The sequence below is a fragment of the Hemitrygon akajei genome, chromosome 6, assembly GCF_048418815.1.
Source record: "Hemitrygon akajei chromosome 6, sHemAka1.3, whole genome shotgun sequence".
NCBI classification, from domain to species: Eukaryota; Metazoa; Chordata; class Chondrichthyes; order Myliobatiformes; family Dasyatidae; genus Hemitrygon; species Hemitrygon akajei.
The window spans coordinates 13,067,538-13,091,006 of record NC_133129.1 but is presented as its reverse complement, the minus strand read 5'-3'; the positions used below and the strand labels follow the sequence as shown (position 1 = coordinate 13,091,006).

General features: G+C 44.6%; 1 protein-coding gene across 3 annotated transcripts in view; it reads left to right on the top strand.

Annotated features, from left to right (window-relative positions):
* dok7b (docking protein 7b) overlaps positions 1–23,469 on the top strand; it is a 112,347-nt gene that overhangs the window by 24,582 nt on the left and 64,296 nt on the right. For all 3 annotated transcript variants that reach the window (XM_073047899.1, XM_073047898.1, XM_073047900.1), the window contains exons 4-5: positions 10,704–10,904; positions 20,364–20,483. In XM_073047899.1, the coding sequence (XP_072904000.1) occupies positions 10,704–10,904; positions 20,364–20,483 (321 nt within the window). The remainder of the gene's footprint in view (positions 1–10,703; positions 10,905–20,363; positions 20,484–23,469) is intronic.

The window sequence follows — 23,469 nt, the reverse complement described above, 5'->3', positions numbered from 1 at the left end:
AGGACCATGTGGTAGCTGCCTGTGCATCAGCCTCCCTGTGTTAAAGAACGGCATGCACAGGAACTCTCCATTGAGGAAATCCACCAAACATCCCGGATTAAGTCCCATGCTGATCAGCAAGTGGCAAAGGGGACAGGATTGTGAGGTCTGGAAGCCCACACTGCTCCAGAATGTGTGGATCTCTGATCGGCCTCTGCAACCACCTGAAGACCCACCAGTAGACAACCCTTGAGAAAAACATCATACTCAGATGGAGTGATTAGAACATAGAAATCTACAGCACATTCCATGCTATTCGGCCCACAATGTTGTGCTGACCATGTAACCTACTCTAGAAGTTGCCTAGGATTTCCCTACCGCATAGTCCTCTATTTTTCTAAGCTCCATGTAGCTATCTAAGAGTCTCTTAAAAGAGCCTATTGTATTACACTGGTACTTCCACTCTCTGGAGCTTCTGATTGTCCAGAGCAGAGCATTTGCCATACCACAGAAAGCTGTTACCATAACATCAAGGAACCTAGATAGCTTAAATGGAAGAGTACCTTTTCCCTTAGCAGATAATTCAAAATCCGGGTGCATGGTTTGATGGTTAGTTTTAGAATGATTAAATAGATGAACAATAAATGTATTGTTTTTACCCAGAGGATATTATGGCTTTGAAACTCACTGACCTAGACTGAAATCTCTATCACATATGAATATAACAGGTGCCCATTATATCACCTGCTTAGCCTCCCCTGCCATCAGGGTCATGTGAAGCCATGGGAGCAGGTGGTGGATGGTCGTACGAGCAACTGGTGTATATCATAAGTCCTGGTTATGCGATCATTGATGAGAGGCAGACAATCTCTGAAGAGTATTGATAATGATTGGGATCACCCGTCTTGTAAGGACACTGCCCAGAAGAAGGCAATGGCAAACCACTTCTGTAGAAAAATTGCCACAAACAATCTTGGTCAAGACCATGATCACCCAACATGACACATAATGATGATGATGAATTTTAGAGTCATGGAATTATACAGCTTAAAACAGGCCTTTGGGCCCTTCTTGTCCATTCTGACCAAGGTGCCTTTCTGAGCTAGTCCCACTTGCCTGTGTTTGGTTCATATCCCTTCAAACCTTTCCTAGCCATGAAACCGAATCTTGTGAGTCTCTGGAGACATAACAGACTACAGATGCTGGAATATGGACCAGCAAGTGATCTGCTGGAGGATCTCAATGGATCAAACAGCATCTGTGGAGGTTCAAGAGGAGGTTCACGATAATGACCTTGGGAATGAAAGAGTTAATATATGAGGAGTGTTTAATGGCTCTGGGCCTGTACTTGCTGGATTTTAGAAGAATGAGGGAGGATCTCAATGAAAACTTTGAATATTGAAAGGCCGTGATAGAATGGATGTGGAGAGTGTATTTTGAATAATGGGGGAGTCTAGGGCCAGAAGGCACAGCCTCAGAATAGAAGGATGTTCCTTTAGAACAGAGATGTGGAGGAATTTCTTTAGCTAGCCTCTCACTGCTAGAGAATGATGAATCTGTGGAATTCATTGCCACAGTTGACTGTGGAAGCCAGATCATTGGGTGTATTTAAAGCGGAGGTTGATAGGTTCTTCATGAGTAGGGGCTTCAAAAGTTTTGTTGAGAAGGCAGGAGAATGAGGTTGAGAGGGATGATAAGTCAGCCGTGACAGAGTGGCGGAGAAGTCTTGATGGACCGATTGGCCTAATTCTGCTCCTATGCCTGATGGTCTGAAAAGTGTACGAGCCTGTGGTTCTAGCTGTCTCTTCGGTTTCTCAAGGTACTTTTCTTATTGACAGACCGCTGTGACTAAAGCATGAGATTACCCAAAGGAGGGGCTGTGGAATGCAACATTCCAGTACTAGACTGTGTGTCTACTCCCCAAGTGTGGCATTGGTGTTGGTTTATTATTGTCACCTGTACCGAGGTACTGTGAAAAGCTTTTGTTTGCCTGCCATCCAGACAGATCATTTCATTGAGGTAGCAAAAAGAAACAGAATGCAGAATATACTGTTCCAGTTCCAGAGAGAGGGCAAGAGATTGCTATCTGTGGCATAGAAGCCATCCTTGTGTCTAGTTGTTTGTGCTCCTAAGTTTTGTGTATCTTCCGCTGCAGGTGAGAAGAGAGAGTGACCGGGGTGGGGCGGGGTCCTTGATCATATTGGCTGCCTTCCTGAGGCAGTGGAAAGCGTAGACGCTGTTTGTTCACAGCTCTGCAATTTCTTGTGGCTTTGGACGAAGCCATACCACGCTGTGACTGACAGGATGCTGTCTGTGGGCATCTGTAAAAACTGGTAAGAGTCATTAGAGTCATCCTGAATTTCATAAGAACTTGTAGTCTTTTAACATCTTTGGACTATTTTTACTGTGCCCATGGTCTGTTTTTTAAAATCAAATTATGGTATTGTTTGCACTGTTGTAACTATGTGGTTTTGTGCAGGTCTTGTAGCTTTAGTTTTGGTCTTGTTTGTCTGGTGGATTTGGAGCTCCTTTCCAGGGAATGCGCTAAGATGGTAGCGCGATATTAATAGGCAGCAGCCTCTCCGGACTCTGGACTGGGGATTGCCAAATGTTATGTGGATTTCTGGTGTAGTCTATTTTGTCATGTGCTTTGTTGATATCATTCTGGAGGAATGTTGTCTCATTTTTTAACTGCATTGCATTTGTGGTTTTTAAATGACAATAAACTGAATCTGAACCTGAACATAGAGACATAAGAAATAGGAGCAGGAGTCGGCTATCTGGCCTGTCGACCCTGCTCCACCATTCAATAAGGTCATGGCTGATCTGACCATGGACTCATCCCCACCTACCTGCCTTTTCCCCATAACCCTTAATTCCCTACTATGCAAGAATCTATCCAAGCTTGTCTTAAATATATATAAGGTTATACTGAGGTAGCCTCCACTGCTTCATTGGGCAGAGAATTCCACAGATTCACCATCTATCTGTGTTCCTTATAATGCTGAAGTCCAAGTAGGTAACATTCACCATTCTGCCCTTGTAAATCCTCTTGGTTACCTCCAGTCAGAGTTTTGGGACATGGTCTCCCACGAGTAAAGCCATTCTGACCATTTGTAATGACTCCTTGCCTTTCTAAAATAAATTCTACCCCTTAATTCTCTCCACTAAAGTTCCCAATACTGATGGTAGACTTACCACTCTTTAGCTCCTCAACCTGTCGTTGAAACCCTTCTTAAAGAATGGCACAACATTAGCCACTGTCCAGTATTCAGGTACCTCAGCTGTGACTCACAAGAAAATAAATCACTGCCAGGGCCTCAGCAATCTCACCTCTTGCTTTCCATGTGATCCTAGTATTTACTTGGTCTCTTTATGTGCTTCAAGACATACTTTTAAGTAATAACATTGAGAAGACATGAGGTTGCTTTGGCAGTCAAGGTGAAGGATAATCCTAAGAGCTTCTACAGGTATATTAAGAGCAAAAGGATAGTAAGGGATAAAATTGGACCTCTTGAAGATCAGAGTGGTCGGCTATGTATGGAACCAAAAGAAATGTGGGAGATCGTAAATGGGTTTTTTTTACTAAGGAAACTGGCAAGGAGTCTGGAAATAAGGCAAACAAGTAGGGAGGTCATAGAACCTATACAGATTAAAGAGGAGGAGGTGCTTGCTGTCTTTAGGCAAATCTAGATAAAACCTCAGGACCTGATAGAGTATTCCCTCAGGCCTTGAAGGAGACTAGTGTTGAAATTGCGGGGGCCTTGGCAGATATATTTAAAATGTCGGTATCCACGGGTGAGGCGCCGGAGGATTGGAAGATAGCTCATGTTGTTCTGTTGTTTAAAAAAAGCTCTGAAAGTAATCCAGGAAATTATAGGCCGGTAAATTTGACATCAGTAGTAGGTAAATTATTGGAAGGAATACTAAGAGATAGGATCTACAAGTATTTGGATAGACAGGGACTTACTAGGGACAGTCAACATGGCTTTGTGCATGGTAGGTCATGATTAACCAATCTATTAGAGTTTTTTGAGGAGGTTACCAGGAAAGTGGATGAAGGGAAGGCAGTGGATGTTGTCTACATGGACTTCAGTAAGGCCTTTGACAAGGTCCTGCATGGGAGGTTAATTAGGAATATTCAGTCACTAGGTATACATAGAGAGGTAGTAAATTGGATTAGACATTGGCTCAATGGGAGAAGCCAGAGAGTGGTAGTGGAGGATTGCTACTCTGAGTGGAGGCCTGTGACTAGTGGTGTGCCACAGGGATCAGTGCTGGGTCCATTGTTATTTGTCATCTAGATCAATGATCTGGGTGATAATGTGGTAAATTGGATCAGCAAATTTGCTGGTGATACAAAGATTGGAGGTGTAGTGGACAATGAGAAAGGTTTTCAAAGGTTGCAGAGGGATTTGGACCAGCTGGAAAAATGGGCTGAAAAATGGCAGATGGAGTTTAATGCAGACAAGTGTGAGGTATTGCACTTTGGAAGGACAAACCAAGGTAGAACATACAAGGTAAATGGTAGGACACTGAGAAGTGCAGTAGAACAGAGGGATCTGGGAATACTGATACATAATTCCCTAAAAGTGGCGTCACAGGTAGATATGGTATTAAAGAGAGCTTTTGGTACATTGGCCTTTATAAATCAAAGTATTGAGTATAAGAGTTGGAATGTAATGGTGAGGTTGTATAAGACATTGATGAGGCTGAATTTAGAGTATTGTGTGCAGTTTTGGTCACCTAATTACAGGAAGGATATTAATAAGGTTGAAAGAGTACAGAGAAGGTTTACAAGGATGTTGCCGGGACTTGAGAAACTGAGTTACAGAGAAAGGTTGAATAGGTTAGGACCTTATTCCCTGGAGCATAGAAGAATGAGGGGAGATTTGATAGAGGTATATAAAATTATGATGGGTATAGATAAAGTGAATGCAAGCAGGCTTTTTCCACTGAGGCTTGGAGAGAAAAAAATCAGAGGACATGGGTTAAGGGTGAAAAGGGAAAAGTTTAAAGGGAATATTAGGGGGGGGGGCTTCTTCATGCAGAGAGTGGTGGGAATATGAAATGAGCTGCCAGATGAAGTAGCAAATGCGGGCTCACTTTTAACATTTAAGAAAAACTTGGACAGGTACATGGATGAGAGGTGTATGGAGGGATATGGGCCAGGTGCATGTCAGTGGGACTAGGCAGAAAAATGGTTCGGCACAGCCAAGAAGGGCCAAAAGGCCTGTTTCTCTGCTGTAATGTTTTATGGTTCTGTATCAGGATTGGGGATGTTTTCTCTTCTGAACTCTCCTGTATCCATGTGCTGCTCCACAGTAAATACAAGTGAGAAGTTTTGATTTATTCCCTTGCCCACTTACATAGAAACATAGAAAACCCACAGCACATTACAGGCCCTTCGGCTCACAATGCTGTGCCAAACATATACTTACTTTAGAAATTACCTAGGGTTACCCATAGCCCTCTGTTTTTCTAAGCTCCACGTACCTATCCAGGAGTCTCTTAGTATCCGCCTCCACCACCATTGCCGGCAGCCCATTCCACGCACTCACCACTCTGCGTAAAAAAACTTACTCCTGACATCTCCTCTGTACCTACTCCCCAGCATCTTAAAACTGTGTCCTCTCGTGTTAGCCATTTTAGCCCTGGAAAAAAGCCTCTATCTACATGATCGATGCTTTTTATCATCTTATACACCTGTCAGGTCACCTATCATCTTCTGTCGCTCCAAGGAGAAAATGCCAATTTCACTCAACCTATTCTCGTAATGCATGCTCCCCAATCCAGGCAACATTTTTGTAAATCTCCTCTGCACCCTTTCTATAGTGTCCACATCCTTCCTGTAGTGAGGTGACCAGAACTGTGCACAGTATTCCGTGGGGTCTGACCAGGGTCCTATATAGCTGTAACATTACCTTTCAGCTCAAACTCAATCCCACGATTGATGAAGGCCAATGCACCGTCCACCTTCTTAACCCCAGAGTCAACCTGCGCAGCTGCTTTGAGTGTCCTGTGGACTCGGACCCCAAGATTCCTCTGATCCTCCACACTGCCAAGAGTTTTACCATTAATACTATATTCTGCCATCATATTTGATATACCAAGATGAACTACTTCACACTTATTTGGGTTGAACTCCATCTGCCACTTCTCAGCCCAGTTTTTGCATCCTATCAATGTCCCGCTGTAACCTCTGACAGCCCTCCACACTATCCACAACAACCCCAACCTTTGTGTCATCAGCAACTCCTCCAACGCCCGCTTGATAAAGCTGTCTTCTATTTAAACTCTTCCCGCCGGTCTAACTCTCTGACATCCACGTGCCTGCGCAGTCACGCCTCAATCAACCCGCTGAAGAAAAAATGATCACTTCCTGTAGCTCCACACAGATCCCCACACTGGGCACAGAGGAAGCCACACAGATCCCCACACTGGGCACAGAGGAAGCCACACAGATCCCTATGCTGGGGACAGAAGAAGCTGCAAAAACTGGAACTTAGAACAAAAAATAATCTGTGAGAGGAACTCCCATGGGTCTATCAGCATCTGCGGGAGGAAAGAATTGCCATTTGGTGGAATCGTCAATTGTCAAAATGTTTGTAGATTACTACATTGATCCCTAAAGGGACCTAATTTAAATCCTTCCTCAGTCCACTTGCTCTCTTTTAAAAGTTCCTCAAATCTTATCTCTTTTGGTTAGCCCATGTTCATTGGGATGTTTTACCTTGCTGTGAAAATGCAAATTGGCTTGTGTAGACCATATCTGTCTGCCTTGGTTCACTCTTTGCTTATCTACTCTTCCTGCTCCTGCCTTTCCCAACTATTTGGGAAGATATTCCCATGTACATAGTACACTACAGCACAGTACAGGCCCACAATGTTATTTCAATCTTTTAACCCACTCCAAGATCAATCTAACCATTCTCTCCTACATAGTCCTCCATTTCACTTTCATCCATTTGCCTATCTAAGATTTTCTTAAATGTCCGTAATGTGTCAGCCTCTATTACCAACCCCAGCAGCATGTTCCACACCCCCCCCACCCTCCATGTGTAAAAAAATACTTCTGACATCCCCCACTATACTTTCCTCCAATCACCTTAAAATTGTTTCTGCTTGTATTAGCTATTTCTGGGATAAAGCCTCTGGTTCTCTCTATGTACACCTCATTCCACACATCTGGCATTCTCTGTGTTTAAAACAAACTCTAACTTTGACATCCCCCTACACTTTTCTCCAATCACCTTATCTCTGGCTGCCTACTCGACCTGTGCCTCTTATCATCTTGTACACCTCTATCGAGTTACCTCTCATCCGCCTTCTCTCCAAAGAGACAAGCCCTACCTTGCTCACCTATCCCATGAGATGAGCTCTCTAATTCAGGCATCCTTTGCTCCCGCTCTGAAACTTACACGCCCTTCCTATAATGAGGTGACCAGAACTAAACAGAGAGGTGCAAAGAGCTATTGAACGTTCCAGACATGGGCAAAAAGTTGCTTTCCAGGAAAAATCCCTGGTGTGTTGAGTAAATCTGGAATGTCATGCTATGATGATGATGAGCCAGTCATGAGGGGACTGATGAAGACATCACTTGTAGAGCCACTGACACAGTGGCATTCCAGCGCAACATGTGGCATTTGGGTTTCAGCAACAGAGGTCATTCACTGCGGACATTTAGATGCTTTGCTAAATTAGACATTCTCTATCCTCAATCTGTGGGTTGTGAGTCTCTATCTGGACCCATTACAATGCTAGGTAAGCCAGACAGTCCTTGTGGAGTGTCGCACAAAATTCTGGAGGAACTCAGCAAGTCAGGCAGCATCTGTGGTGGGAGGAGGGGGTGGAAGTAATCAATAATCAACTTTTCAGGCCACAACCTTTCATGGGAACTAGAAAGGGAGGGCGCAGAAGCCAGAATAAAAAGACGGAGGATGGAAAGAGTACAAGCTGGTGGTGATAAGTGAAACCAAGTGAGGGGGAAGGTGGGCGGGGTGAAGTAAGAAGCTAGGAGGTGATAGGTGGAAGAGGTAAAAGGCTGAAGAAGAAGGAATCTGATAGGTGAGGAGAGTGGACCTTGGGAAAAAGTGGAGGAGGAGGGGCACCAGAGGGAAGTGATGGGCAGGTGAGAAGAAGGGGTGAAGGAGAGGAGAATGGTAAAGAAAGGAGGAGGGGGAGGGATAAATCCATCTGGAATACTTCAGTCTGCCATTCACTGCATGTTCATGTGCCTGTTAAAAGGCCTCTTATTGTTTATCGTATCTGCCTCTCCTGACAGCATGTTCCATGCACCCAGCACTTCATATTTAAAAATACTTGTCTTGTAAGTCTGCCTTAAACTCTTTCCCCTCTCTCATCTTGAAACTATGCCCTCTAGTATTTCTGGATTTAGTATTTAAAGTTTGGTGTACAGTTTTGGTCACCCTGCTAAAGGAAACATGATTAAACTGGTAAGAGTGCAGAATAGACTTACAAGGATGTTGTCAGGATAAGAGAGCCTGATTTATTGAGAGAGGATGACTAGGCTGTCTTTATTCCTTGGGAACGTAGGAGACAGAGGTATTTAAAATCCTGAGAGACAGAGATAATGTGGATAGGAACAGTCTGTTCCCAAGGGATGGGAATGTAAAACTAGGAATATTGGTTTAGGATGAGAGGGGAAAGATTTAAAAGGAACCTAGAGGTTCAACATAGAGGGTGGTGAGGGTATGGAACAAGCTCGTAGACAAAGTGCTTGAGGCAGGTACAGTAGTTTCATTTAAGAAGTACATGCTCTTTTCTGGGTGCTGCTGCCTGGTAAAAGGTAGAAGAGCCTCAGGACTCAAACCACCAGATTCAAGAACAGTTACTACTCCTCAACCATCAGACTTCTGAACAAAAGGGAATAACTACACTCATTCTATTGGTGTTCCCACAGCCCATGGTCTCATTTTGAGGACTACTGTTATTTCATACTCGTTATTTATTGCTATTTATTTATATTTGCAATTGCACAGTTTGTTGATCCTGTTTACCATTACTGTTCTATAGATTTGCTACGTATGTCCACAGAAAAAAGGGCTGTATCTGGTGACATGTATGTACTCTGATAAATTTTACTTTGAACTTTGATGAACAGGTACATGGAGAGGCAAGGCCGAGCACAGGAAATTGCGGTTAGGTAGATTTGTACCATTATTGCCATAGACTTGTTGGGATGAATGGCCTGTATTCATGCTGTATTGTTCTGCAATGATCACTTTATTGGATACTTCCTGTACCTAATAAAGTGGCCACAGAGCGTATGTTCATGGTCTTCTGCTGCTGTAGCCCGTCCACTTCAAAGTTCAAAGTGCTCTGTGTTCAGAGATACTCTTCTGCACACCACTGTTGTAATACACGGTTACTTGAGTTACTCTCACCTTCCTGTCGGCTTGAACCAGCGGGCTATTCACTGCCCTCTCTCATTAACAAGGCGATTTCACCCACCGAACTGCCACTCACTGGATGTTTTTTTTAGTTTTTCGCACCATTCTCTGTAAACTCTAGAGATTGCTGTGCGTGAAAGTCCCAGGAGATCAGCAGTTTCTAAGATACTCAAACCACCCCATCTGGCACCAACTATCAATCCATGGTCTAAGTCGCTTAGACCACATTTCTTCTTCATTCTGACATTGGTCTGAACAACAACTGAACCTCTTGACCATATCTGTATACTTTTATGTATTGAGTTGCTACCACATGATTGGCTGATTATATATTTGCATTAATGAGCAGGTGTACAGATGTATCTAATAAAGTGACCACTGAGTTATACATCTACTATTTCCTCAACTATACCTCCAGGTATCAGTTGTCTATGAGGATGGTTTCTAGCTCTTCCACCCTTACAGGCAGTCAGTTACACATTATATGATCTGGGGAGTAATTTTCTTTTCTTTCCCAATCTCCTCTCTAACCCTTTCACTGACAACATGAGATCTATGTCCTCTCCTCCCTTGTTCTGGAATGCAGAGAAGATTCAATGTAATTTCCTGTACCGAAGTGTAAAGCAGAACGAAATAATTGTTACTCCAGATCAGGTGCACCACAAAAACATAACATAGTAAGACAGAGAAAACAATAATAAAAAACACAATCAATACATATAAATATGTAAAATAGCATATATTCATAGATATGTTCATGAAGTGATGCTAGACTAGGAGTGTTTATACATAAGATGACTCAGCTCTGACATAAAATGATAAAGTAGTGGTGGAGTGGGGTGCGGAAGGGTGGGTTAGTGAATGAAGGCATTGATCAACCTTGCTGCTTGGAGAAAGTAAGTGTTTTTGAGTTGGTGCTCCTGCCATGGATGCTAGGTAACCTCCTCCCTGATGGGAGTGGGACAAACAGTCCATGAGCAGGGTGGGTGGAATCCTTCATGATATTACTGGCCCTTTCCCTGCACCTTTCTCTATCTATGTCCTTGATGGTGGGTAGGCTGCTGCCGGTGATACGTTGGGCTGTTTGTAGAGCCTTTCAGTCCACTGCAGTCCAGTTTCCGTACCACGCAGCGGGAGATTTGGGGTATGAAATCTGAGTTTGTGTGTCTACTGCTGGTGGGGTGAATGGGAGATTGGTGCTGGAGATCTTGAATGAGAATGAATAGTGATTGGTGTCTGTTCTGCTAAAGAATTGTTAGAGGCACTTTTGCAGTTTGTGATGAGTCCCGTAACATTGTCCTCTGTTTACAGTTCACAGATTCCATGTCACGGTGCTACCCGGTACTAAACTGGAAAGTGGACCAGCCACCCTTCACTTCTGCAACAATATCTTTGTGCTGGTGAGGGATGTCCCCCCAATCATCATTGGGCACTGGAAGCTCTCTGACATGAGGCGTTATGGTGCCATTCCCAATGGATTTGTCTTTGAAGGAGGTTCACGTTGTGGCCCCTGTAAGTATTAGTAGATTCTCGAAGAACATTACAGCCCTTTGGCCTAGAGAGTTGTGCCAACCCTTAAACCTTCTCTAAGATCACGGTAGCGTAGTGGTTAGTGTGACGCTATTACAGCTTGGGAAGTTGGTGTTCAGACTTCATTTCCAATGTCATTTGTAGGGAGCTTGCATGTTCTCCCCATGACTGTGTGGGTTGTCTCCGGGTGCTCCGGTTTCCTCCCACAGTCCAAAGATGTACCAGCTAGTAGATTAGTTGGTCATTGTAAATTGTCCCATGATTCGTCTAGGGTTAAGTTGGGGGTTGATGGGTGGTGGTGTGGCTTGAAGGGCCTATTCCATGCTGTATCTCTAAATAAATAGATAAACAGAATGAATCAATCTCACCCTTTCATCCCTCACAGTCATGTTGTTTTTGTAGGATATTGGTAGAGACTAACTGTTTGCCTCAATAAAGCATTTCATCAAGCACTCTGGTGAATCTCTTCTGCACTCTCTCTGTTGCTGCACGTCTTTCCAGTTCTTCAGCCCACGATGTTGTGCTGACATTTTTAATCTATGCTTAGATCAATTAACCCTTCCCCTCCCCACACACATAACCCTCCATTTTTTCTTTCATCCATGAGCCTATCTAAGAGTTTTTTAAATGGTCCTAATGTATCTGCCACTACCAGTACATCTGGCGGCACATTCTATATACCCATCACTTTCTGAGTTTAAAACAAAACTTACCTCTGACGTCCTCCCTCCCGCCTTAACTTTCTCAACCTATACACATAAGACATGGTCTCTGATCCAGGCAGCATCCTGGTAAATCTCCTCTGCACCCTCTCTAGAGCTTCCACATCCTTCCTGTAGTGAAATGACCCAAACTGAACTACAATAACTCAAGGTTCTCACGCATCCCATATGGTCGATATGTAGTACTAACCAATCAAGAGGGATGGACAATGCACAGTATGTTGTTTTATGTACACCGGTTGGACGCCCAAGCTAGTGTGGATTTCATTGATTTTGTTATGGTTGTTATTCTACGATTTATTGAGAATGCCTCAAAAAATTGAATCGCAGGGTTGTATATGATCACATATATGTACTTTGACAATAAGTTTACTTTGAACTTTGATCTCCCCACATTCTCCTGTGCTCCAGGGTAGAAAGCCTAACCTATTCAATCTTTTCATGTCTCAATTCCAGCAACGTCCTTGTAAACGTAGTAAAAACCAAAAGCAGGGGTATTTGCTGCTTTACTTGAAGAGAAACTGTTCTGCAGAACTGGGCCTTTTTGCTACATTGTGCTGATTTGAAGAGACCCAGCATGATACATTTGCATCAAATAAATTCAGCAAAGACTGTGCTGGGCATCCCTCAGGTGTCGTCACACTTCTAAGCTCAAAGATTCAAATACATTTATTGTCCAAGTATGAATGCAGTATACAACCCTGAGATTCGTCTTCCCACAGACAGCCACGAAACAAAGAAAACCCTGGAACCCCAATTCAAAGAAAAACATCAAACCCTCCCACACGCTAACAAAAACGAATTGCACAAATGGCAACAAAAAAAAGGCAGGTGAAGAACACAGAATATAAAACACAAAATTGAAAAGAGTCCCGGCACATTCAGTTCAGCTCAGTGTTCATTATCTGCACACTGCCCCAACTCAAAATCACACTAAATAACATCAGTAATAGGTGCAACCAGAAACTAGAAACACATTGTAACGTGAACAACAGACTGCAATCCACAAACCACATCAATTAAACCTTGCTCTGACTGCACCGAGGGAGAGAGAGAGAAAGAGACCTTTCGAGTGCAGGGACCTTTCCTCGGGAGCAGCGAGTGAAAGGAAGGGAGAGACTGTCATACACAAACAGTTTCCTCTGGCAGCAGCCTGCGGGAGGCTGATAGATGGTGCTGGACACCTGCTTCGCATTCCGCATTTGTCTCGATGATTTCCATCTCCCTCAACTCTTTGATTGGAGAGAAATGGAGTCAATCATGGGCTCACCGGTCTGTCTTTGGACTGTGGGAGAAACCCGGAGCGCCCAGAGAAAGCCTACACATTCCATGGGGAGGACATTCAGAGACTCTGTATAGAATGGCACTGGAATTTTACTCCAAACTCCAGAACGACCCGTACTGTAAAAGCAATGCGCTAACCGCTACACTACCATGGCTCCAAGCATTATGCTAACTGCTACCTGCTGTGCTGCCAGTATGGTACTAAATATGATTTAATAGCTAGCCCTAACATTACTGTTACATAAGCGGACAAAGGGTCTGAGGTGTTACACACCCACTCTAGACACTAGTTAAGGATTTGATTTCATTCCGAAACGCTGCATCTTTAATGATGCACAGGATGTCTGTGGTACCATTGGCTGTCTGCCCCTACTCGTCCTGGAAGAGACACTTGCAGGCTGCTCAGCACAATCCTTGATCCAAACAATGCACTGCACTAACAAAACTCTTCATGGGGTTTCCAGCCAAGTATAGATATCAATTACAAGGAAACCATGGAAATAAAACTACAGGAAAATAATTTTAACAAAGGTGAAGATCTCGCTCTAAGTAAGGACTGTAATTCAATTGTAAACATGGTGGGAGAGCAGAATCCTCATAGGATGAGGACAGACTATGGGGATATAAATACCGCCAGTCTAGACATATCCCTGATGAAGATGGCAGAGTTTGTCATCGAAATGTTGGTTGTGTTCGATGCCTGTACCTGGCTGGAGCCCAAGAAGAGTTTATTTATCACATATGCCGAGAAAGCACGAGATCCTTTTCCGGTGCATTTCACTGTTTTGATGACCGTGTGACAAATAAAGCTAATCTTAAAGGCTCAACATATTGGTAAAGCAGACAGAAGCTTCCCTGTTGAAATACAGAGGAACTGCTGCATTTCAGTCAAGGAGGACAGTTGTGTGAGCTGACCCCAAGTATTGACAGTGAGTGAGTGCCAGGCATGCCAGGAGGCACTGACATTATTTCCATTTATAGGTTGTGAAGTCATTATTTAACTAGATCACCGCTCTGTCTATCACTGATCAACAAGGTAAGAGTTTAATGACTATCAAATCTGCTCTCTCTACTCTTCTCACTGCTGCTGTCAGGAAGGAAGTACCAGAGCCTAAAGTCCCACACCGCCAGGTTCGGGAACAGTTATAACCCCTCAACCATCAGGTCCCACACCGCCAGGTTCAGGAACAGTAACAACCCCTCAACCATCAGGATCCACACCGCCAGGTTCAGGAACAGTTATAACCCCTCAACCATCAGGATCCACACCGCCAGGTTCAGGAACAGTTATAACCCCTCAACCATCAGGACCCACACCGCCAGGTTCAGGAACAGTAATAACCCCTGAACCATCAGGACCCACACCGCCAGGTTCAGGAACAGTTACAACCCCTGAACCATCAGGACCCACACCGCCAGGTTCGGGAACAGTTACAACCCCTCAACCATCACCCACACCGCCAGGTTTGGGAACAGTTACAACCCCTGAACCATCAGGACCCACACCGCCAGGTTCGGGAACAGTTATAACCCCTCAACCATCAGGACCCACACCGCCAGGTTCGGGAACAGTTATAATCCCTCAACCATCAGGACCCACACCGCCAGGTTCAGGGACAGTTATAACCCCTCAACCATCAGGACCCACACCGCCAGGTTCGGGAACAGTTATCACCCCTCAACCATCAGGACCCACACCGCCAGGTTCGGGAACAGTTATAACCCCTCAACCATCAGGACCCACACCGCCAGGTTCGGGAACAGTTATAACCCCTCAACCATCAGGACCCACACCGCCAGGTTCGGGAACAGTTATAACCCCTCAACCATCAGGACCCACACCGCCAGGTTCAGGAACAGTAATAACCCCTCAACCATCAGGACCCACACCGCCAGGTTCGGGAACAGTTATAACCCCTCAACCATCAGGACCCACACCGCCAGGTTCAGGAACAGTTATAACCCCTCAACCATCAGGACCCACACCGCCAGGTTCAGGAACAGTTATAACCCCTCAACCATCAGGACCCACACCGCCAGGTTCGGGAACAGTTATCACCCCTCAACCATCAGGACCCACACCGCCAGGTTCGGGAACAGTTATCACCCCTCAACCATCAGGATCCACACCACCAGGTTCAGGAACAGTTATAACCCCTCAACCATCAGGACCCACACCACCAGGTTCAGGAACAGTTATAACCCCTCAACCATCAGGACCCACACCGCCAGGTTCGGGAACAGTTATAACCCCTCAACCATCAGGACCCACACCACCAGGTTCAGGAACAGTTATCACCCCTCAACCATCAGGCTCTTCAACCAGAGGGGGAAACTTATTTATTTATTTATTGAGATACAGTGCAGGACAGGCCCTTCTGGCCCTTCGAGCCACACTGCCCAGCAATCCTCTGATTCAGTCCTAGCCTAATCACAGGACAACTTACAATGACTGATAAACCTACCAACTGGTGCGTCTTTGGACTGTGGGAGGAAACCCACACTGTCATGGGGAGAATGTACAAACTCCTTACAGGCAGCGGCAGGAACTCACTTACCCCAACCACTGAACCGATTGCAAAACCTATGAACTCACTTGCAGGGACTCTAGAACTCGTAATCTTGATATTTAATAATGATAATAACGGCTCCGTCTGTCTAAGTAGACAATGATGTGCCCGGTGATATTTATTGCTTATTTATTTATTGTTACTATTACTTACCCTTTCTTTTAGTATTTGCACAGTTTGTTGTCTTTTGCACATTAGTTGTGTGTCTGTTTTTCATTGATTCTGTTGTGTTTTTTTCTTTTGCTGTGTATGCCTGCAAGAAAATGAATCTTAGGGCGGCATGTGGTGACATAAATGAACTTTGGATAATAAGTTTACTTCGAACTTTGAGGTCGACTCGCAAATATTCACTGCTCCACTGGCAGCGATGTTCTCAGCTGGCTGGACCTCTGGAATTCTCTCCCTGAACTTCTCACCCCTCCTTTGACACCCATTAAAACCCAACTCTTCCCAAATTTTTTAGCCAATGGCTCTAGATTTCACAATGTGGCTCGGTATTAATTATTGCTTCATAACACTCTTATGAAATGCTTTCAACCATTTGATAGAAAGAGGATGCTTAATTGTGTTAAAATGCTATATAAATAAAGTCTGTTTTCAACGGGAGTGGGGAACCGTTTTAAGACTATCTTAATAACAATAATACCTCAGGGCATGCATTTAAACTGGGAGGGGATTTTAACTGGAGAGTGGTGAATCTGTGGAATTCTTTACCACTGGCAGATGTGGAGGCCAAGTCTTTATGTATATTTAAGGAAGAGGTTGATAGATTCTTGATTGGTCAGGGCATGAGGGATATGGGGTGAAGGAAGGATTTTGTGGCTGAGAGGGCAAATTGGATCAGCTATGAAACGGCAGAGCAGACTCGATGGGCCAAATGGCTTAATACTGCACCTATTTCTTATGGTTTTGTGGGATAATTTCAATGGAGGTGCAAAGGGCAATTTTTTTGCTTATTATTTATTATTATTATTTCTTTTTGTATTTGCCTCAGTTGAGCAATCTTTCATTGATTCTATCAATTACTCTATTATGGATTTATTGGGTATGCCTGCAAGAAAATGAATCTCACAGTTGTGTTTGGTGATGTATATGTTCTTTGATATTAAATTTACTTTAAGAATGGTGGATGCCTGGAATGCACTGTCTGAGGTGCTGGTGGAGGCAGATACGTTAGAGACTTTGAAGAGAGGTTTAGATAGGCACATAGATGTGAGGGAAATGGAAGGATATGGACATTGTGTAGGGAGAAGGGATTAGTTTAGTTGGCCATTGATTACTAATTTATTTGGTTCAGCACAAGATTGTGGGCTGAAGGGCCTGTTCCTGTGCTATACTGTTCTATGCTCTATTTTGATTAGTTTGGTTCTTAATGAATTGTAAATTAGCTTTGCACCTCTGAATTGGCTAACAATGGTAATTAATTCAACTCCCTCACACATACATGTACGTGTACGCTATCACACCTACTAAAGTTACACACACTTGCGCACTCGTGTGTGCCCAAAGGAGAGAAATATACACTCGTGCATCTATGGATATCCTCCCAAAACATTCCAATGTTCACACTTAACACATTTGGCACTCACTTGACACACAAGCACGCAGATTGGATTTATTTATCACGTGCACATAGACACAGACACTGAAATGAGTTGCTTGCATTCACAAGCAACACAATCTGAGAGCAGCCCACATGTGCTGCAACATTCTGATGCCAATATAGTATGCCCACAATGTTCAGCAGAACAACACACCCAACATACAACAAGCAACAACAGCAAATCAAGCCCCCTCCCCAGTCCACCGCCCCCTCACTCACAGACAGGTCTCCAACCCCAGGACAGACACCCTTCAGGCCTCCAGCTTCCAGACCTTGGCCCTGCACTCACCAATAGTAGGCCTCCGACCTGTGCACTCTGACCTCTGGACTTGCCAACCTCTGGGCTTCGACCCCGGGGCATGCCACGTGGGGCTCCGACCTGCAGACCACAGACGCAGGCATGCAGACAAGCACACAAGTCAGAATCAGATTTATTATCACTGATGTGTCGTGAAATCTGTTGCTTGCGGAGGTAGTACCATACAATACATAAAAAATCACCATGACTTACAATAACAATATTATCATAAAAAGTAATGCAAACAGAGGCCAAAATAGTGAGGTAGTGTTCATGGACCATTCAGATGGAGAAGGGAAAGAAGCTATTCCTAAAACACTGAGTGTCTTTAGGCTTCTGTACCTTTTTGATGATCGTAATGTGCAAGCGCAGACATTTAACTATTTCTGTCTCTCTGTCTCTCCCTCTCTGTGTGTGTGTCTCTGTCTGTTCCTCTCTCTGTGCTTCTCGCTCTCTGTTTCTGTCTGTCTGTCTCTCCCTCTTTCACATTCACTCCAATGTGACAGTCACTTTATCCCACATATTTTACTGTTATAAGCTCAGATTTCATTCCCCTATGTGTCACAGCAGGGCTGAACTCACCCCCCGCCCTCCCGGGGTCACCAGTCAGAGCTTAGGATGCAACTCTGAATAACGTAACCAGTGTGAAACCAGACCCGGCTGTGACCAAGGGCAGAGAGGTTGGAGGGAGGGCCAGATGAAGAATTAGAGGTCCGGGTGACTGGAAGCTCAGGGTTGTGCCTGTAGACTGACAGGAGTCTTCCACAAGGCAGCCAGTAACCTGGGCTCACCACAGTACTGGAGAGGACGAGAGCAGTGAGCACAGGGTTCTGCACTGCAAAAAGTACAAGTCGTTCACCTTCTTCCTTTCACGGATATTATTTTTGTCTTCAGCTGTAGAAGTGCCTAACCCGCTTCAAAGCCATTAAGCGATGAAAACTATATTTAATGGCCTGCCAGCATTGCTTGCCCTCCCACCCCTCCTCCCTGTCTCCATGGGCTTTCACTCTTGGCTGATAAACAGCTGCCTGGCATTCCCGTCGTTCCAAAGACTTGCTGAGCGACCAGAGTTGGGGAGAGAGCCACGAGGTGCTGGTGTGCCTGGCAACTGGCCAAGCGGGCTGCGTCTGCGCTCTCAGCCTTAAGAGCTGTTTTCTAGGAAGAGAAGCAAGCGTTGGACACACTGGGCCATCAAGCTCCACACTTGGCTCTGCCCTCATTCGAGGCACAATGCACAATGCGTGCTCTTGTGGGAGTGCTGGTGGTGTGGAGGTTAAGCTACAGGACTGGTAACGCAGAGTGTGGACACACCAGCCTGAGCTCAAATCCCACCAGATCAGCTGTGGAATTTCAATTCAGTTCCAGAGTTATTTAGCATAGGAACAGCCTCTTCAGCACAAATGGTCCCAGCTGACCAAAGTTCCCATCTAGCCCCATTTTCCCAGCGTTTGGTCCATATCCCTCTAAACCATTTGCTGTCCAAGTACCTTTTAAATGTTGTTAATGTACCTGCCTTAAGAGCATCCTCTGGCAGTTCATTCCATACACATTCTTGACGAAGGATCTCAGCCCCAATTGTTGACTGTTTATTTCCCTCCATAGATGCTGCCTGACTTGCTGAGTTCCTCCAGCACTTTGTGTGGTACTCATTCCATATACTCACCTCCCTCTGCATGAAAAAGTCATGCCTCAGGTTCCTTTTGAATCTCGTCTCCTCATCTTAAATCCTGAACCTCCGGCTTTTGATTCCCCAATCCTATACTGAGAAATACTGTGTGTGAATTCATCCAACCTATGCCCTGTATAAGCTTGAACATCTCTCAACCCAACTTCTTACAGCACGTGGTCTCTAACCTGGGCAGCATCCCAGTGAACCTCTTCTGCACCCTCTCAAAGCCTTGACATCCTTCCTATAGTAGGGTGATCAGAACTGTATGCAATACTCCAAATGTGGCCTGACTTGAGTTTTATAAAGCTGCAGCACCCCTTCCTGTTTCCTGAACTCAAGAAGGCAAGCATTCTGTATGTAACGCACGCATATGCATGCACACACTCACTTATAGACACACACACGTGCACGCACACACTTACTCACACTCGCATATACACACACACAATGCTGGAGGAACTCAGCAGGTCAGGCAGCATCTATGGAAATGAATAAACAGTTGACGTTTCAGGTCAAGACCCTTCATCAGGACTGGAAAAGAAGGGGACAGAATAAAAAAAAGAAACCAGAATAAAAAGCTGGGGGGGAGGAGGGGTTGGAAAACAAGAGGAGGAGGGGGAGAAATGATCAGAAGTTGGAGAAATCAATGTTTATGCTGTCAGATTGGAGGCTACCCAGGCGGAATATGAGAGATTGCTTCTCCAGCCTGAGAGTGGCCTCATCGTGGCAGTAGAGGAGACTATGGACTGACATGCCAGAATGAGAGTGAGAAGTTGAACGAGTGGCATTCCACATCATTGATTGGAGTTCAATTCCTGCTTCTGTCTGTAAGGAGTTTGTATGTTCTCCCCATGACTATGTGGTTTCCTCTGGTTTTCTGATGTTCGGCTTAGTAAGGTTTTTTTTCCTGATCCGATGCATTGGAGTCTTCATGCCAGATGGTGATGCAACCTGTTAGAATGCTCTCCCTCTGTAGAAAGTTGGTGACATACCAAATCCCCCCAAACTCCTAATGAAATATGGCCGCTGGTGTGCTTGGTAATTGCATCAATATGTTGAGCCCAGAGACGTGAAGCTACTTGCCTTTCCACAGCTGACCCCTTGATGACGACTGCTGTGTGTTCTCTCAATTTCTTATTCCTGAAGCCCACAATCAATTCCTTGGACTTACTGATGTTGAACTTCTAGTTGAAATAGGTCCTATGCCAAGCTGTGATGTTCCAGATAGGATGCTTCAGGGCATTGTCCTATGTGCCTGTGTAAACGTGACGATACCTTGTGTGTTTGTATGGCAGGGGCCGGAGTTTTCTTCCTGTCCTGTACCGACGGCGAGAGGATTAGCTTCCTGTTTGACTGCATCGTCAGAGGGATCTCACCCACTAAAGGGCCTTTTGGCCTGAGGCCAGTATTGCCAGGTTAGTACAGGGAGGAGAGGGATGGGGTGGAAAAAGAGGGTGGTCAGTGGAATGAGGAGCTACAGGGAGAAGAAGAAATAAAGCTACAGGGAGTAAAGAGGGTCTTTTCAGGTTGGCTGCCAGTGACTAGTGGTGTTCCACATGATTTGGTGTTTTGACTGCTTCTTTTCATATTATATGTGAATGATTTGAAAGACAGATTTGATGGCTTTGTGGCCAAGTCTGTGGATGATGCAAAGATAGCTGGAGGGGCAAGTAGTGTTGAGGAAGCAGGGAGTTTGCAGAAGGACTTGGACAGATGAGGAGAATGGGAAAACAAGTGGCAGATGGAATAGGCATATATGTCAAACTCAAGGCCCGCAGGCCAAATCCGGCCCGCGGTGGAATTATCTTTGGCCCATGAGATAATATCTACTTACTATTAAAGCTGGCCCCAGTAATCAAAGCGCCTATGATGTATGATATGGCTAATGCTGAGTTTATTCAGGTACCAGGTTTTCAGGGTTTTTAGTGTTTATTTGGCAGTCTTCTTCATAAGAAACGGAATTTGTAAAGTGAAACACTTTGTAGTTATAGCAGAGACTGAGACACATGAGAGCAGGCTGAAAAAATGGAGGCAACGAAAGCTGCGTTTGCACGCGTCCGACTGATCCGGCCCGCATGAAGCTGCATTTTGCTCAATCCGGCCCGTGACCTAAAATGAGTTTGACACCCCTGAGAGTGTCAGAAAGTGTATGGTCATCCACTTTGGTAGAAGAAATAAAGGCAGAGACTATTTCTAAATGGGGAATGAAATCAGAAATCAGGGGTGGAAAGGAACTTGGGAATTCTCGGGAAGGATTTCCTCAAGGTTAACTTGCAGGTTGAGTCAGTGTAAGGGAGGCAAGTGCAATGTTAGCATTCATTTTGAGAAGCAAAGATGCATTGCTGAGGTTTTATAAGGAGTTGGTCAGATCACATTTAGAGTATTGTGCGCAGTTTTGAGACTCGTATCTGGCACTGGAGAGGGACCAGAGTTGGGGGGTGCGGTTGGTTACATGAATGATGGGGTTAGAACATAGAACAGTATAGCATAGGAACAGGCCCTTCAGCCCACAATCTTGTGCTGAACCAAATAAATTAGTAATCAAATGGCCAACTAAACTAATCCCTTCTCCCTACACAATGTCCATATCCTTCCATTTTCCGCATGTTTATGTGTCTATTTAAATATTTCTTAAATGTCCCTAATGTATCTGCCTCTACCACTACCCTTGGCAGTGTGTTCAGGCACCCACCACTCTCTGAACAGCTGCCCCTCTCATCTCCTTTGAAACTATCCCATCTCACTTTGGTGTTAGACATTTCAACACTGCAAAATAGATGCTGTCTGTCTACTCTCCCTATGCCTTGTATAATCTTATATAAACCTTTATCAGATCTCCCCTTAGCGTCGTCACTCCAGAGAAAATAACCCAAGTTTGTTGAAGCTCTCGTTATAGCTGATCCTCTCTAATCCAGGCAACATCCTGGTAAACCTCTTCTGCACCTCTCCAAAACCTTGATATTCTTCCTATAATGGGGTAACTAGAACTGTATGCAGTACTCTAGCTATGGCCTAACCAGTGTTTTATAAAGCTGCAACACAACCTCCTCATTTTTTAACTCAGTGCCTTGACTGATAAAGGCAAGCATGCCGTGTGCCATCTTAAACACGCTATCAACCTGTGTACCCGCTTTCCGGGAGCTGTGAACTCGGACTCCAGAGCCCTCTGGTCATCAACACTGTTAAGGATCTTGCCCTTAATGTATGAGCAGTATTTATGACTCTGGGCCTGTACTCACTGGAGTTTGGAAGAATGAGGAGGACCTCATTGAATCCCATCGAATACTGAAAGGCCTAGATAGAGGATGTATTCATTAGTGAGAGAGTCTTGGATCAGAGGGCACAGCCTAACTCTGCTCCAACATCTCGTGGCCTAATAGTGAAGGGGAAGGATGAAGAAGGGACAAAGTGAGGTGTTAAGAGGGATATGGGAGGAATTTACCTACCTACTGTCTGTTATGCGTTTAGGGCAGCAATGAAGGTCTTCGGTGGTGTTCAGGGTTTCCTTCATCATGTCAGTAGCTTCCTCTCAGTTTTCACCACTGTCAGCCATGCAAGTGCCAGATGGACACTCAGGAATACCGTCACATTCAGATATAGAAGGATTCTTCGTTGCTCTTTCCGTAACAATTTTGCTTCACCAGTCAGGGCTGTTAGCCCTGAGCTGAACACCTGAACTTGGAGGACCGGTGAACCACTCTTAGTCAACTCTCTACCCTTAGACCTGTTTGGCATGGGTGGCCCTACCAAGTGCCAAAACGCAAGGCTCTGACTCCAGTCAACATAGCTCTCTGGGTCATTGAGGCACACAAGCTTCCAAACCCTACGACAAGGTTGTGGTCCTCCTGGAGGATATGGAGGGAAGAGTTGGGAGAAAGGTGAGATTAGGAAGGGGATAAAGAAGGGGAAGGTGAGATTGTAATTGATTTATCATTCTTGCACGTATCGAGATACAGAGGAAAGATTTTCTTTTTCCTGCCATTCAAACAGATCATTCCATAAGTAAGTATACTGAGGCAGGAAAACAGACTGTAACAGGGACAGAGCAGGCAGTCAAATGAAGTGCACAGGCTACGATGAGGTAAATCAAGAGTTCATCTTTTAGGTTATGGGAGTTGTGGAGTGAGGAGTGGGGAGTAGGGGATTTTGAAGAGGAAGGGATGAAATATTTTAACTCTTTTGATTCTGTGTTTATTCTGTATTCATTGTAATTGTGTACAGTATTTGCATTGCATGTGGGCAATTTTGGTTTATAAGATCTATCATCATCATTATGTGTCATGTCATCTGATGTAGACGATTATGAGCTTTGACCATGATTGTTCTTGGCAAATTTTTCTACAGAAGTGGCCTTCTTTTGTAAGATTAGATATTTTAAAAAATAATTAACTGTCCTCTTTA